Source organism: Thunnus maccoyii, chromosome 23 (genome assembly GCF_910596095.1).
Source record: "Thunnus maccoyii chromosome 23, fThuMac1.1, whole genome shotgun sequence".
NCBI lineage: Eukaryota > Metazoa > Chordata > Actinopteri > Scombriformes > Scombridae > Thunnus > Thunnus maccoyii.
The window spans coordinates 8,608,736-8,627,161 of record NC_056555.1 but is presented as its reverse complement, the minus strand read 5'-3'; the positions used below and the strand labels follow the sequence as shown (position 1 = coordinate 8,627,161).

Genomic DNA, 18,426 nt, shown 5'->3' with positions numbered 1-18,426 from the left:
AGGAAAGTTGTTGTTTTTAAATGGAGAACACAGACAAACACTCCTTAACAGCTGTGCCAGTGAAAGCCACATGTGCCAACCTGATTTTCCAACAAACTTCAAATATATTGAACTGTAACCTGCAAAACAGCCAGCCTCTACTCAAAGTTACATAAATGTACAGTACAGTAATTATGGTAATGTGCAAAAAATGTGGATATCAGATTAGACAATTAATTTTTTTCTTTACATATTCTACATTTGGATTTTTGCAAGTAAAACTAGCTATTCACGAGCTATTTCCTGATTTAACGCTCTTCAACATATGCTCTGCCTTGCATAAACTTGACACCAAGAGAAATTATGAAGAAAAAAATTATGAAAAACAAGCATTATCAGAGAGAGATGAAACGAGATGGAGACAAACAACACACACACACTACAGCACCCAGCATGAAAGAGTGGCACGTCTCTCTCTATCAAACCATTTCCTAACTTGTTAACCTGCAGGAGCAGGATGTGGTTGGGGCGCACTGTCGGCCTGTCATAGCTTTTTCACACCAATCCTCACCCGCTGCCACACAAACACACAAAAACCTCCCTGTCTACCTTGCGCATGTCTTATGTGTTTTTTGAGGCGTTTTTAAGCAGCCAGCGGGTCGTCATCAGTGTCACCTCAGCAGGCCGTGTGAAGCTATCAGGCACTGCGCCTGGACACTGAGGGGCCCCATCCGGAGGGGACAGAACGAGAGGGAGGGAGAGAGGTAAGAAATAGTTCAAGAGACGTTTAATGATCAGAACACATGTATGGGGTTTTCAAGACACAGAAACACCAGAAGGTTTGGGGGTAATGAGCTGCCTTCTCATGTTAGCATGCTGGTATTAGCAAAGTTTCAGCTTGAAAAATGAGAAGAAATTAAGAGAAATTGGGAGACGAAAAGAACGCCTACACATACTTTATGCTCCCAAACAACACTCAAAGCTAAACTCACTTATGTCAAGTTCTCTCAGACTTTTCTATTTTTATAGTATTACTTACATATTTGTTGCAAAAACATGTGGGCTACAAATAGGTAAAAGTCCATTAATTATTTCAGGCAGGTCATTTTTCTTTTAAATTCAGGGAAATCACGATCTCAGACAGCCACATAAGATACTCGCTATGTTTTCTGTGATGTCTATTAACTTACGATGGAAAAAATATAACACGGTATGAAACTGCATCTGTCACAAAAACTTGTCACTTCAATTGCGTCACAAGACACTTATTTGCAAGACCCCCATATGTCCACACGTCATTAATATACTGAACAATACACTTGTGCATTCTTCTGACTGCTGCAAATGTTCACCATCTGCTTCTGTGGATATTTTCACCACTGTTAATATATTCCTGTTCCTTTGACACTGTGAATAGCAATACCTGTGAATAGATATTACTGTGTTACATACTGTTTATTGTCATTCTGTAATCCTTTTTTATGGCTGTTTGTTTTGTAATGACTGACTGTGCCATCTTGGCCAGGTCAGTGTTATAAAAGAGAAGTTGTTCTCAATACTTAAAGGAAGGAAGAAAAAAAAGGAATAGTATTTACACAGTTCCTCTACTAGTGAAGACAATTTTCCCACCTCTCTAAAACACCACTGGATCAGGTCAAAAATCTTTGTCATCAGCAAAAGCACAAGGATGTTCTTAGTACTTGAAAAGTTGATAAAAGGCTTTCACCCAACAGTGACTTCTTAATAAGGTTCTTTTATTCCCTGCTATAATGAAAACACAGAGAAAATTCCAGTAAAGTAGTTTTGCTAGGGGACAGCTACAAGGACAAGGGAGCAGAGAGAAGAGATCCGAGCAGATTCTGGTCCAGTTCCCCACGCTGGCACAGACACGCTGCAGCCTAGCAGCCTAAATTATGCATGCCCTCTTTCTCTCCCACTCTATAAGTCTCACACACACACACAAAGTTTGAGAGAGGGACTCCAACTGTGTGTGAGTGTGAGGGGCACTGCCAGAGAAACAAGGTGAAATGGGGGACGGACAATAAAAAAATGACAAAAGACAGAGAAAAGGAGGGGAGCAAAGCTTGATTAAAAACGTTACGGTGCAACATCACCGCAGGAAAACAACACTGTCATCATATCAGCATTATGAGTCACAACCATAATACATTATTTAAACAGCATGTCATGACAAAAGAAGGAAATATAGTTTCCAAACCACTGGGTTGAGTGGGTTGTAATTGTGGCATCATTTATATTAATCAACAACACCATCAAATTGATTTGTGTTATGGGATTGTAAAACTCAGTGTCATTAGCAGGGTCCTTTCAAAGTCAGTGAACAAAGTGAGCCCCTAAATGTTTGACATCATCATTTTGACTCCATATGGAGAGAATATTAATATCCAGAGCAGAACACAGGACACTCTCCAAAAGGTCAACAATATCCTCTGCATTAATCAGGCAGGAATTTGAGTCAGACATCAGTTCATTGGCTTTTGGGATTTTTCCTGGATATCATCCACGCTGGCCTCCATCCTAAAGGCCTTTTAGACAATTATATCCATGTTTTTCTTGTCAGTGTTTACTTTGCTGCCTTATTAGTCATTTCTTGTGTTTTATTTCTAAAATGAAAAAAAAAACGCTTCATTTTCACAAACTTACCAAGTTTTGTTGTCCCTAAAAACTAGGACATAAATTTGGCAATAAAGGCTGTAAGGCAAAATGTCTGTTTCTGTGGTTTATTTCAAGGCACAGACTTACATTCCTGTCTGTGGGTGTCAGCTTACACGATGCCAAACACACACTATATAAAACACACAACAGAGTAAAAAGGCTAAAAAAAGGCTTTGTCTTATTGTGATACTTGGTTCTGTCAAAGAGGAAAACAAGCCCTGATATCTTAAACTATGCTGACAACACCAGGAGGTACAACGCTCGCCACTGGCGCTAACTAAATAAATAAATGATATCTGTTTTTAGCTGTAGCTATAGTACATTCCTCTACTGAAAACACACACAAACAAACACAAATTATCTTAAGAGCAAAAGGAGATCTGCAGCAAAGCATTAGTGCAGAACAGGTTCAAACCAGAAAGGCAGAAAAATGTTCTGGCTGGTACGATAAGGGATTTCCAGAGGCAGTGGTTTTAAACACAACATCGCATCACTGGGCTTCAGCAGAAGAGGGAGAGATGTGAGCTTAGCCTGCCTTAAAAACCAAACCTTATCATTCAGTATCCTGAAGGTACAGCGAAACTTCTCCAACCCCTTTATCAAGGATGAGTTTTTTTTATTGGCCTTAAATTGCTGCAATCCACCACTCGCTAAAGTCAGCTAAACCTTTTACCTGAGAGTAAATATTTCAACACACTCACAATCATTTTGATTTGTTCTGACTAAATGTGATAAAGTAGAACAAAGATTTAATAATTTTTCACTGATCTATGAAGGCTTTCTAATCTCTTCTGTTTGGAAACTGAAGGGTTTAATTAAGGCTGCTCGACAGCTCCACTGAGTAATGGTTGACTAAGTGCCTTGCTTTAATTGCACACTGAAGATGGCTGTCCACTTTTACTTTCCCTGTTCAGATACAGTCTACACCAGTCTTCCTGGTGTTTCTTTTTCTGTGTGTCATAAAATAAACCTGCGTGCTTCAGTGTGTTTACAGTATGTTTGTGGCCACGACTACACCTTTCTCACACCTTTCACCTGCTTCGTTTATACGGACAACAGCGTCTGAATCTTGGAGACAACACGACATGTGGTAAGTGCCAGAGAAACTGCCTTATAACCACAGACATAGAGAGAATCCTTGAGTAAGAAATGAAGAAAAAAAAAAAGTACAGTACGTATAATAATATGTACGTGGTGAAAGAGGGGATGCCTCTTCACCAGCTGGTTTTCTGTCAGTCACTGATCTTACCCCGCTGTTAAAGCCTACAGTGACTCAGCTAGGAACCAATATGACAAAATACCGCACGGCAGGGAGGGATGATGAGGAGGTTGCACTCAACATTCAAATGAGCTTTCCTGCAGACTGAAGAGGCTTGATGCTAATGTCTCTCCTAAATCTTGAAAGCATCTCCTTTCAAGAAGTTAAAAAAAGATTATCTCTTACACATCAGCAAAGCGACTTTCATGACTGCAGGAGAAGACACTGGCAAACATGATCAATATCATTTAGCTCTATTTTACCTAAATAAAATACAGTGCTTTGAATTAGCAGTTGACACTAAATATGTACAGAATAAGGACAGCGAGATATGCTCAGTTCATTAAAGGCAGAACTGTTTCTAGCTATATAGTTATATCAGAAGTGTGCTCTCTTGCACCTGCAACCATGTCCAACAGTGATGTCACAGTGTCCAGGAGTACACCTGTACATCACTGCAGTAAAGAGAGACGTTTATCCACTGGAAGTCAGCAAAAACAAGATTTTCAGGGGGTATTAAATTACTCTTTAAAACCCCTATCTTTCAAATTATACTGTCTTAACATGCATTGCTATTTGCAGCACAATCTTTTGTGATACAACAACTAGGAGTTGCCTTAGTCAGAAATGTTCACATAGGGGCTTTAATAGTAACAGTCCATAACTGATCTGTTAAAATCTATAGTGATTAGACACATCTGAGAGCCACAAAGACACATTTCACTTGAATAAAACATTTCCATTCCTAGCACACATGCTTTCTTTCTTTCTTTCTTTCGTTCCTGAGCAGTCCGCTATAAAACTGGGCTGCTATGGAGACAGTAGTCACCACTGATGGTATTACTACTACTGATGTTAGGTGGAGTGGAGCAAGTGGACCCAAATGCTAGAGACTGCAGGATGAGCAAGGCTGAAGAACAAACAACAAATTCTTTATTTTGGTTTAAGTGCAGGCAGAACTAAATTGAACTGAGCAGAGCAAAACTGAACAATGCAGCGAAGAACTAAGCAGAACAAAGTATCCAACGAAACCAAACTGCAAACCAGGACTTAAATACAAACTGAACTGACGAGGAGATGAGGTACAGGTGGAACAGGAGAACAAGAAAGGAGTTGATAGACTGGGAAGTCATAAGGAGCAGGGCAGGGCTAATGAGGCTGTATGCAGGGCAGGTGTGGAGGGAAAACAGGGGAAAAACACAAAAGAACAATAGCTGCTCAGGGCCGAGGACAAACCAAAAACAGAACCCCATCCATAAGCCAAAGTCCACAATATGACCATGCACAATCCTGTTCATATATAAACCGTCATTAATAAAACTGTCAAGTGGAGTGGCTTGTATGTTAAGGCTGCATGAAACAACAGAAATCAAACTAAAAGACAACTGCAGCTCTGAATAACATAACTAGTGTTTCAGTTGACTTTAGCGCTAGTTCCAACAAGAGTCAATGTAGAAAACAACAGTATCTCAAGTAGTCCTTAAATATAATCTGTAACCTCTTATCTGTCCTTCCTCCCACTCAGTCCAGTCTTAAACAGGCAGAAAATCCTCATGGTATCTAGTGGACTGGTGGAGGGATATAGAGCCAGACTGGGAAAGAACCATAACAACTTACTACTTACATACTTTAACAAAGGAGAGGTTAGCCCAGTTGTCATGACATTTTGTCTTTTTACAGTTACTGATATCAGCATTTAGGGGAAATAAAACTGAATTCTAGTCTTGACAGGCAGTCTCAAAAGGCTGTTTGCGCTGTAAAGAAGTACAAATATACAAAGTGAAAATGCTCCATTTAAGACAAAAAGGTGTTTCAAAATGATCACGAGTCCTCTTTGTCTTATATTTAAGAGCCAGGGGGAAACGTATGCATGAGTGCACCTGCATGAGTGGCCTAAAAACGGCATCAGAGGTTGTGTGATGTGACCTCTCCTGATGATATGCAAACAGGTGTTGCTGAATGGACACTGTTCATCTAGCTAGAGGAGAGGAGAGGAGAGGAGAGATAAACATACCTGCATTAAGTTGAATTAAACATTGATTTTGGCAGCTGTATTGTGCTTGTTCATTTGGTACTGTACATAAATCCTCAGAAAAAAACATCTTGGTTGCTTTTTCACAAATCTTTGTCTTGATTCTGAGCGTCTGCTCCTTTCACTAATGATAACCTCTCAATACGAGCAGAGTTCCCTCCTGCTTCTATTCTGGTTTCAATACTCAATTCACAAACCAAAACAAGGGAAAACAATATCTGTCACTATGAGTGACATGGCACCCATCAAAGGCATGACTCCAAATGAAAGATATAGTCAACAATTCCTCATTTTTATCCTCATGCTCATGAATAGCGGCCTCTTTGTGGAAAACCATGGGTGGTACTAATGCTTTATCACAGGGGATGAAAAAGAATGAGAGCAGTGTCGCTCTGGATTGAGATGGAGCCTTCTCAAATCAGTCATTTATGCTAATGCTGTCAGCAGATCATGTTCCTAATTAGGTCCAAATGAACAATTAGCTGATTGGGTTGAAGCTGCATAAAGAGCTGCAAATCAGAAGATAAGAGAGCAGTGGAGAGGAGAGCTGAGAGGAGATAAAAGGAAATGACAAAATACCTGTGCAGAAAGTCCAGAAAGATTGAGACACAACGGGGATTTCAGGGAAATGCTTGAGTGAGAAAGCACCTAAGGGGGGTGTGTGTCTGCCTGTGCAAGCAAGGGTGTCTGTGCAGTCTGCCCATTATGCAATTGGAGTAAGTGCAACTGGACCATTACAGGCCATTTAGGTTTCAAACTGTGAGACAGCACTTGGCACTTCATTTAGCCACACAAGCGTATAACAGCGACCAGCTCACACTCCCAAAGCACAGCCAAACCCCACCCCCCACCCCCCAAAAAAACACTCTTCCTGAGAGTTTCAAAGTGCTCTCTGACTGACAGTGCTGCTGAAAATGTGGTCTTAGATGGGATTTCTCCATTAGCAGTTAGCGACAGAGCAAGTAAACATACGCCAGGACATGTGGTGAAAGTACACGCGTGCATTTTACAGCCAGCACGCACGCAGTCCGAATAGCAACCCTGACTGTCATGCAAATTGATCACTCTTAGCAAATGAATATAATGTGCAGCTTCATTTCTATCTTCTTAAAGGACAGTTTCACAGTTTTTCAAGTCTGTCTTAAAACAACAGTCAGTCGCCCAAATGAACATTGAAACATGTTTTTCTTGCTGTAATCATTCCTCCTGTTCATACTGGCTATTTCTAGATTCCTTCATAACGCACTTACAATATAAGTGATGGGGGATAAAATACGAAGCTTCAGCTGTACAAATGAGTCAAATCAAGTAGATATCTTTCAACGTTACAGTCTTTTCAGTGCCAAAGTTCCTCTTTTTGTTACTATATTTCCACCACAGCTCAACAGGTAAACACAAAGAGGGATTTCAATGCAATCAATCAATCAAACTTTATTTGTAAAGCACCTGTCATACAGGTTGGTGCAGTTCAAAGTGCTTCACAGATGACTGACAAGCTGATAATAAGACAGAACATGTCATGTCATTAAAAGATGAATATGTCTTCAAAAAAGCGATATCGACGCACATAATAACCACACTGTACATTCACATCTACATACATTGTACCATCATATATTACTTTGGATAAAATCATATATTCATCTTCCTCTGTGTGTGTGTGTGTGTGCGTGTGTGTGTGTGTGTGTGTGTGTGTGTGTGTGTGTGTTTGATAACAGGTAGAGGTTGAGGTCGACTCAGTGCTGCCTCAGAGTTCAGAGATTGAGGTCTTGTAGCTTGCAGCCTCTTGGCATCGTAGCTGTGTTTGTGTACGAGGGAAAGTGTCTATAGTAAATTCATGCCTAGAGCAATGTACATGCTGACAAGTACAGCACACATGCCTGCATTGCATTCCAGCGGGTTATAAAGTCAGCTGATAAATAATTCAGAACATATCACACTTTTCCTTCCATATTCGACTCCTGTGTAGTAAAGTTACTGTAAACCTTTCTGCCTCTGGCTCTTTAGTAGCTAAATGCTCCATTATGTTTGCCAGCTGTTTGGTGCCAGGCAGGCAGAGTTCAGTGGAAACAGTTCAGTGGGAACAGTTGCCTACTGTGGCTGAAATCGACTTCACGTGTAAGAGAGCAGTTAGAATGAACGAAAGTGTTCAACTAATCAATGTGTCAAAGTTTAAGGCAGGTTTTACAGGCGAAATCCATTAAATTGTTTGTGTTGCAGTGAGTCTACTGTAGGCAGTGTTGGCTTCTTGGATAATCCTCTCACTGGCTCAAGTAATTTCTGGCCAGCTTTTTATCCCTCTTCTCTAAGCTGTATGCTACCTCTTTTTTGAAATCCTTTTAAGATGAGCAACAGCCAGGACAAAAGCTATTAGCTGTTTCTTTTGAAAGTTTGTCACATAGGCAACAAACTTCTACTCTCAGTCTTTTTAATTTAGTATTTTATCTTAATACTAGACAAAAAAGTTAAAGCCAGCTGACTTTCTGTAACACATGAAAACCACAGCTATAAGGGCAGTAGGAACAGAGAGATAAAAAGATGAAAATGTAGATTTTTGTTCCCCAAAGTTTCACGCGCACACACACACACACACAAACACACACTCTCCCTTTCTCTCTCTTGACAGTCTCCCCCTCTGTGAGTCTAATGAAGGCAAATGTGTAGGTGAGCATTCATGCTATGCCTGGTTGCACACAGTCAACCCTCCTGAGCAACATACGTACACAAACACATGTACATAGACACACATGCAAGCACACGCGAAGGCACATGGCACGGGCGAGTGCTGAAACACAATGCAAGATTACACACAAGGACACGGACACACACTAGAGCGCCTGAGCTCTGTGTACCTGACTTCAGGTCGCCCCATCTGTCAGTCTCTCTCTCTCTCTCTCTCTCTCTCTTCTTTCACTTTCTTTCTCTCACATGCAAATGTACACTTTTCCATCTGATTCACTCACACTGAGGGATCATTATCTTTGGCATATTGAAGACACTGAGTCACGATGGGGTTATTATCGGGACAGGGACTGCCATACTCAGCGTGTCGCTTCTCATTAAAGGACTACAACCTCAACCTCTCAGTGTGCGTTTAATGAATGCATGGTCATTCACCTACCCTCCTTTGATATAGTCCAGGAAGGTGACTTCAATGTCCACCAGGAATGACAGCAGTGTTACCTGTAATAGATAGGGGCACAATCAGCTTTGTGTCAGTGATAATGACTTTCAAGTATTGCCACTGATGGCACAAATTAAGTGTCTTATTCTTTTTAATACAGCAAATACAACGACTGGTCAAATTACAAAACTAATCATTGAGCAGTATGAAACAAGCACCAGTCTAAACCTGCTGTAGTAGAGTCTATGAAAGTCTATGTATCAAAGGAAAGAACAATGCATTTGATTTGATGGATGTTGCCTCACCGTTCCAGAGTTGAGGTATTTTTTCTTCTTCCCCTTCTTCTTTGGATTTACCACCTGAAAAAGACAGGATCATCTCTTGTGAGTCCAAAATCCATGTAATTATTTCTTTACTAATCTACTCAATTTTTCATTGGTGTTATATAGAGTTGGGTACTGAGAATTGGAATCAGCTCCAAATTCATAAGACGCAGAAATTTGATTCCTCATCAATTCCTGAAAGCAAAGTTTGGGCCAATACTACACTTCCATCTACAATACTTCACCTGTTACACATGCATAAACACAAATGCATAAAGTTTGCAATATGGAAGCCTGAAGTAAGTCCATCTAACATGAAGAATTTACTGCACAGTGTAAGAATGCTACAATTTTGATGTATACAGTAGCAGTGATGATGCTAGAATCAGCTAATGCTAGTGCATCTAGCTCAAGTAAAAACAGTGAACAACAGCAAACACTTTTAACTTGTGTGTGGCCACATAAGTATTATTTATAAATTCTTTATATATTTCATCTTTTAACCAAAAAGAATCACAAAATGCTTTTTTAGCCTAAATCTGCTAAAGAGAAATAAGTTTTGACTTAGCTTACGTTTCAGGTTGTGAGGACAAATGAAAGCTGAAATGTATAAAGGTGTCTGGTAATAGTGTGTGTGGTTGTGAATGTGTTAGCAAACAGTTGTCTACTTTATAAATCCAGCATGATTCATTTGCTTTTGGCCACTTGATGAATGTTCATTATTCACTCTCCTTTTAGCTCTGTTTTGGGTCACCACCAACTCCTTTCTCTCTTTAGCTGCTAAATGCTCCAATATGTTCACCAGCTAGATAATGGTGAACTTTGTCTCTATCGTTTGTTGCTCTGCAGTTATTTGAGTGGATTTTTAGAGCTTTTTTTGCTGAAAACAGCTGCCTGCTGCTGTTAAAAGTGACCTTTAACAGTGAACCAAAGCAGTACAGCTCTGTAGAGCGGAGGAGAACTGAGCGAGCAGTCATGTGATTCACTGCAAATAAATTGATTACAGCTGCTTTAATATTCATTTACATGTACAGTACAACTTACCTACTCCTTCCCTCTCTCCATGCTTCTATACATCAAACACTCCCCTGCAAAAACCACCATGAACATGCCTTCGAGCACTGCACTCAACCCATAACTTTTCAACAGGAACAGCTCAGTCTGGGTGACTTTATGAATATGTAACAGGCACGAAGTAAGCCTCCCTCGGAAAAATAAAGATTCCTATGCATTAAAACCAGCTTTCCCTATTGCTTTGAGACCCCATTGTTTTGCAAACAGAATAGAAAACAGCCACTCTTTGAGCCATGCCCCTAAATCCATTTTCTTGCTCATGCTGAGGCCTGAGCTCATTAAAACATCCAATTGCTTCTGTGATGTTGGGAGCAGCCAGAAACAGACCTGAAACTCCCTTTGAATCCCAAACACTGCATCTGGGCTTTTATATCAGAGCTTTATGGTCTAATTAAACTATGCCAAGGTTAAACAGAAAAAGAGGACCTCAGGGAAACAACATACAAATGTGTGGATTTATGCATTTCTCCTTGGTTCAACATTGCAATAGGTACATACAAGGACACGTTTGCCTCTGGAGGTGAGGTGCAATGATTGAAACCTGGTCGTAACACACACACACACACACACACACACACACACACAGATACGAGCCTTTGGAAATGCAAAGTCTGCTTGAAGTTGAGGAGAAACCAGATTCAAGAAGCCAGAAATCATAAAATTACTTTGTGTGAGTGCGCATATCTGTAGTTGTCTGCGAGTGTGTGTCTCTATCTCTTTGCTGCTCCTCACATACTTGTCATTGTGTGTCAGTGTGCAACTCTACATGTGTGTGCCTCTGTGTGTGTGCACATCTGAGAGCTATTAGGCAAACAGCAGCTGTTTAAAATGACAGTCCCCTGTGTGCTCTCCACTCTGTGTGGTACTGTTAATCAGAAAGTGTTGACTCTTCCTGGGAGAAGATAAGCCAGCGATCCATCATAATTGTCAGTGTGTGTGTGTGTGTGTGTGTGTGTGTTTGTGAGAGAGAGAGAGAGAGAGAGAGAGGGAGAGAAAAAAATAGGATTTCTTCTGCTTTGGTTTTCTCAGGTGGGAGATTCCAGTGTGGTGTTAGTAGGTAACATGGTTCCTGTGCCACACTGATTTCATAATTTCATACTTTAATACTTTAAAAACTTTTATTTCTTCAGAGGATTTGAAGATTGTGGTTGTCTTGTGAGAGCGCATATCACTATTGATTATTCACCTCTAATACAGTATAATATTTGAGATTGTAGGGGACATATAATCTCTTCTACAAGAAAACATTGAAAAAATACATTTGGAGCCTTGATACAACTTGCCTTGAAACAATGGTACTCGGGATCAAAGGCCTAAATGGAATTTGGGATTCTTTGGGCCTGGCAGTGCCCAAATAAAATGTTGAAGGGATGGGACATATTTTTATGATGTGGGCAGGGGCAGGCGGTGTCACCACTGGATAAAATTTCATATATAAAAATATAAGACTAGAGGTCTCTCTCTCTGTCTCTTACCCTCTCTTTTTGGACTGGTCATGTAGTTAGCTACATGTTTTTTGTGTCAACAACATAAAAATTTTCCATTCCTCATAACTCATGTGAATACAATAACACTATCACTGCTGCTCTGAAGTCTGACATTTCAGCATCTGGTTTGTGTTCATTTTTATGGAAAATTACATGATCAAATCATCATTTAAATCATTTATGCTCTGTTAGTTTCCACTGCCCCAAGCTAAAGCCGTTTGTTTTTACGTTTAATGGCATTTAATGGCATTTATTTTCAGTTCACATCTTTAGATGAGTAACATGTGCTACATGTGCTTTATTTGCTCTGTTGGATTTCAGGAGAAAATTGTTTTGTCTGGTTTGAGTTATCTTCAGTAGAAAAAGTGACTAATGAAAATGGTTTAATTATCATTCCAATTACAGTGGGTAGATATAGATTTATTTTGAGTGATCTTCTGACCTGTACACTGGTTTGGATAGGAGAATCCGAGTTGAATTGAAAACAGTCTCACATGTACAAAGAAGCTCGCACATAGATACACACACACACACACACACACACACACACACACACACACACACACACACACACACACAATCACACACACACTCACCTCATAGACGTTGAACTGGCTCTGCCCTCTGGATAATTCTCTGTAGCTGGTGCTGAACTCTCCGATAAAGTCATGACTGCAGTTAGAAGTGAGAGAGGCAGAGAGAGGGATGAGGAGAAGAGAGAGTTTCGAGAGGAATGCGTTAAAAAAGTAACACCGTCTGACAACAAATCCTATTTTATCTTATTTTCAGACCAAAATGTAGTGGCGATCCCAACATGTGAGGTAAAAAAGACAAACTGATGTGATGTGAGTTTTAAACTGAACTGCTTCAGTCCCAGAAAAGACAACTTATGTAACTTAAAAGTCAGAGAAACAACAAGGTTTGTTGTTAGTGAGTATGAACACCAACATGAAAAAAGACAGCAGACATTTTTGTGTACATGGAGAAAACAAAAGTTTAGAGTGACACTGTTGCTGAATTCACCCAAACTTGTTAAAATGATCAGCATTAAACAGTTCCACTGAAAACCGTGAAACCAAAATGTCACTGTGTTCCCCCTAAAAGATAAAGAGTGGTGCCGCATAGAATGCAAAGTATAAAGAATGGAGAAGTAACTCCCTGTTGAACTACAGCTTGACAAATGTCACTTAGGAAAATTCTCCTTTCTTTTTGTCTGACTGTCAGCCAGCCAGACTCCAGACTCATCATTAAGCAGTCAGTCTGTAACGATCCTGCACCCAGCCTCCTTACCTACTGAAAACATAGACTTGTGTTAATTATGTGTGACTTGGATTAAATTAGCTGTACACAGGAAGCTAACATGTGCTGAATGATAATGTAATCAAGCCAAGAAGTAGGCTAAAGTAATTAGGAAATGTATTGCTGTCTATTTATCTCTGTTTACTAGTTTTAACATTGGGCTTATCAGATCTTTATCTGTAAAATAAGCTCCAAATGCTCATGATCTTACAAGCTATGGAGCCTCAAAACTGACAAAATGTAAAAGGTTATCAGACAAGTAAAAAATGTAACTGAATACATAAATTAATTATACTGTTACTTGAATCATTTAAATGGAGATAAAAAATAAATGTAAAGCCTTATACTTTCCCTTAAACCTCCCACCAGTTGGTGAAAAAAGCCAAAAGCTTTTTTCTTCTTCTCACCTTTACTCACATTCAGTTGATTATCTTAATCTAGCTAATTAAATTTTTCAAATCACTTTTCAATTTTTAGTCTTGGCACACATTTAATCAATCTGTTCCTCATTTTAACACATTTCCAATTGTCCTCATTCTTATATAATAATGAGATGAATGACCCATGTATGTCTGGAGCAGGGATTGGTTTTTGCTAAAAACACTGAGCACTGGCCTTTTCAGCTAGCTACCTAACTAAAGCTGTAAACTTTATACATAAAACTAGCCAGCCAGTTCATGTAATGTTAACTGTCCACATATTTTTGTAACCTCACTGTACAAAGTTCTTGAAACAGTAGCTAAAACATTTTAGCAAGCAAGCTAATGTTAACAAAGCTAGTTTGCTAACGTAATTAGAAGTTTACAGACACAATGATTCTCTTCCATGGATGTATTATAAGAGTTGTATAGGGTTCTGCCACTCAGCCTTGCAGCCAATTTTTCCCAGTGGTCACTCATGATATTGTAGCAAAAAATCCCCCTGCAGCCCAAAAAGCATTTTCCCCATAGACCTCCATTATAAAAGAGATGTCTGTAAAACTGTTGACAGGACACTTTGAATTGCAAACAAGGTCAATTATGACTCTTTCTATAATGAATTTTTGATCCGTGGAGGTTTTACATTTGTAAATTTTTTCTTGGGCCAAGAAAAGCAATTTAAAAATCTGTGACATAATCACAATGTAAAGTCTATGGGCCAAGCGGGAACTCGCAGGCGGGGCATATTCAGTGGGCCGCATAACGTGGATGCAAACCCGGAAGCTAGAAACTTTTTTTGGCATATGCGCCAGCTGAGCAATTCTCATTGTATTGAATGGGCACCATTTTTGGCCAGGTATCCAGCACTTATAATACATCCATGTTCTCTTCATAACATTATCTTTGTCTTCATGTGAATGTCTCTTCTCCCTAAGGACCACAGTGGAAATAAGTCTTGGTCTTAATTGTTTGTAATTTAATGTTTCCTTTCTCATTCTATTAAAACAACAAACTAAACAAAAGTTTCTAGCATCAGTTTGCTAACTTGCTAGCTATCAGCTTACTTTGATAGCATTAACTTGCCTTCTGGCTGTTTCTCAGTGTTTAGCTACCTGTGTTTAAAAAAAACAATGAAAATATAACTATATAAGTTGCCTGCATAAACACAACAGATGTTGAAAACTCTAAACTGTCAAACTGTCTACGAATGCTTTTTCTGTCATCTGACTCGTCTTGATTTCTCTTAGTAATTGTTACTTTAGTTAACAAAGTACCCAAAAGCTGTTGGGTAGGTGTTGAATCAGAAGAAAACATCATTTGTCCAGTCATGCATCTAGATCTATGCAAATTGCCAGTTACCTATTCACCAAATCAGTTGTCCAGTAGTTACTTATGAATTGAACCAACAAAGTGTGTGTTTGCAGGCTGTAATTTAAATGGTTATATGACATGTGTACTACAAAAAAACCCAAAACCATTTAAATGAAAAAGAGGAATTACCTGCCATCTCTGTCCCAGTCGTACACCTCAACCTTGATTGTTCTGTTGGGAGAAGCACCAGATAGGATCAGCTTTAAAAAACAAATTTGTTTTTCTTTTCCTGTATAATGGATCTATCGAGGAAGAGATGGTTACATGTTTATCCTGATATCCATTTTCACATTTCCCTGAAACTCTACCAATGCTTAGCTGCAACATGCAACACCATGATAATGTTGCTGGACATTAAAATAAAATAAAAAGTCAACTTGGCTCTATATATTTCCAGAATTCAACAAAACTGACATAGTATAATCACATTCAAAGTGATAAATATCTTCTATACTTGACGTTGTGTCTAACACTTGATCAGAAGAATGCTAATTTCTTTTGTAATTGTTGTCATGGAGCCGTTCGGAGACGCAGATCCATTCTGCAGCTTATCTTTATTCTAACACACTGTCTGCCTGTCACTTTATTTGCCTCCGGTGATATGCTCTCCTCATCTCCAAATACATCTATTTCTGCATCCCATTATAGCTCACAAGGAAATGGAAAAAAAAACAACTGAATAGTCTGCAAGAGGCAGATATGCTGCGCTCACTCTATCTATCAATATCTTCAACAGAGGGGTCATTTCTCTCTGACAAAAGCAGGAGAGCGATGCACAGAGAACGAGAGGGGTGAGGCTAAAGGATAATAGAACAGAGAGGGAATTAAAACAGAGATCAAAAGGCACTCTGCTGGAGAGAATAAGACAGGGAGAAGGCAAAAGAGTAAGAGGAAATGTAAAAAAAGAGTAAAAACTGACAGAAAATAAATAAAAAATGGTCAGAGTGACAAAATGGTTAAAGAGAGAGAAGAGAGGTGTTTGTCTTAGTCGAGAAGTGGAGACAGACTACAGGTTACACTGCAGTATCATGGTGTTTGGAAGAGTCGCATAAGTTAGTAATAGCTTAAGGAATTGACTTTCATTAATGAATGCACTTGTACTGTTAACTCACTGTGTTAGCCTTAAAACTGGTAAATATCACGTGTAAACAATATCATGTGTAAAGGTTTGTGAACACACAGCAGTATTTCATGACTTTGTCTGACTTTGTTTTCTTACCGCAGCTACTCTACAACTCAGACAACTTTCTTACACCCAAGCAAAAACTGTACTTTTCCATCCTCCTCATCTTTCAGTATGAGAGGGAGTGGAAATACAAACCATCATTAATGGGCTTTAGAGCTGCACAGGGAGCCAGATGCACATTAGAGGAAAAGCAGTAATAAAGTTAAGGGGTGGGAATTGGCTGACTGAGCATCGAGACTTGGCACTCTGGGGATGGATGAGACCTGGTTTCGCAAAACACTTTCTTCTCGAGAGAGACCAGTGTGTGCGCAGCTGCCTGCATAAATTTGCCCGTAGATGTGTGTATGTGTTTATGGGTGTGTGTCTTATTAAGTCAGTGTTATGCCACATCTCAGCAGGAAACATCCCATCACTCTGAGCTTTGATGATGTGACAGGAAATTGACAATGATTTCACTTGTTAAACTTATGTCTTCACTCTGTGTGTGTGTGTGTGTATATGTGTGTGTGTGTGTGAGAGAGAGAGAGAGAGAGAGAGAGAGAGAGAAAGAGAGAGAGAGAACACAGGCTCCTCAGTGCACCTATGAGCAGTAAAACACAGTTCTCCATTGTTTGCCAGCTTGAGCTCTTCCTTATCTCTTCTCACAGGCCGCAGAGAGACAGACTGAACACATCGTGTGTGTGTGTATATTGTGTGTGTGCAGTCCACTGTGGCTTTCCTGAGTCTCCCATTGATAACACATGGTGTGACTCAACTCCCCTAATAAGCTTATTGGACCAAACTTCAGATCAATGCTGTCGTCTGCTAGCTAAGCTAAGCCAAACCCTATTGTCCACTCCTTTGTGCCTTTTTCACTACATGACTGCTATCGACACTGGAGGTGGACACAAACATATCACGGACACAAGAGAGATGCGCTTTTATTTGTTTTCTCAGTTTGACTTCTCCTGAGACAGCGTCCCTCACAAGAAGAGTGCCTTTTAGTAATGCAAAATATTTTAAAGACACAGTTTGAATTACATTTAAGTTACAGCAGGTATATTAAAGAGGCAATACTTAAGTTAAAATAAAGGTTTATTTTACAGATCCTTCTTTTTTGGATACTTTTCAGTAATTTCCAGATGTTTCAGTTAATGTACGGTAACTTGGTACTTAAACAGAAAAACTGGTACTAAAAACAGAAACCATGTTAAGTCAGTACGGTTACAATAGTCTTAAGTCACTGCACTGCTGGTCAACTGAACATGCAAAATATGTGAAAATCTTCTGTCATATATGAGATGAACATTTTCAATAACAAATGAATAATTAATTAATATTTACTTGGCAAATTATAGCAAATATATCCCATTTTACCTGTAATTAGAAACAAGTTACACAGTTATTTCCATGCTAGGATTTTTTTCTTGAAATTAATTATTTTAATTCCTTTAATTCTTAATTTTTATTCCTATTTATTAGAAAAATTAGATTTATTACTAATTATGGACCCATAAAACAAAGTGTTACCAATAAAAAAATAAAAAACCAGTCCACATGCATGATGCAACAAGAAAAACAAACCAAAAGAAAAAAAAAAGCTAGACTAGTGACAAAAAAACAAAACTCAAAACTGCAGAGTTTCCCAACAATAAGATGTCTAGAATGGTGAGGTGCCATGGACAGCTCCCACATTTCAGGCAGTCCTAGGATCAGCACCATGGACAGTGATCGTGACCCTCTTTAATGCAGATGTTGTACTTTGAGACTGTAGGCTGATGTACTGATAGTCTTGAACCTTCATGTTATATTCATGTTCACAGCTGAACATACCGTAGATCAGTAAAGCTGTTCATCACAGTCTTGCTGTGACCCAAAAGCCTCCAGACAGATAAAGATATATTAACCTGAGCCCTTCCTTTATTCCAGCCTGCTGTCAGGGAGTGCTGTCGTTCCTCACCTGTCCTTTAGAGAAACATCTCTCCTAAACGATTTCAAATTTGCAAGATATTTGATAGAGCAGACACACAAATTCTTGCCTCCAGTCAAACGCTGCCAATTTTTCAAATTAGTTCATCGTAACACAATTTCATCTCCTGTTTTTCTGCTTACTAATGACTCAAAAAACAGCCACATAATCACGTACCACGTTCTTACTCAGGTGGCACAAGAGCAATTATGATCATAGGCTTATTAAAGCAAATGGAGAGAGTGTTTGT

The 18,426-nt window shown here is 39.3% G+C and overlaps 1 protein-coding gene across 3 annotated transcripts in view; it reads right to left on the bottom strand.

Annotated features, from left to right (window-relative positions):
• Positions 1–18,426, bottom strand: part of LOC121891159 (copine-8) — a 94,158-nt gene that overhangs the window by 16,002 nt on the left and 59,730 nt on the right. For 2 of the 3 annotated variants that reach the window (XM_042403930.1, XM_042403931.1), the window contains exons 10-14: positions 15,172–15,213; positions 13,244–13,246; positions 12,550–12,625; positions 9,375–9,428; positions 9,067–9,128 (exon numbers count right to left, since the gene is read on the bottom strand). In XM_042403930.1, the coding sequence (XP_042259864.1) occupies positions 9,067–9,128; positions 9,375–9,428; positions 12,550–12,625; positions 13,244–13,246; positions 15,172–15,213 (237 nt within the window). The remainder of the gene's footprint in view (positions 1–9,066; positions 9,129–9,374; positions 9,429–12,549; positions 12,626–13,243; positions 13,247–15,171; positions 15,214–18,426) is intronic. The other variant, XM_042403932.1, reaches the window with a different exon arrangement.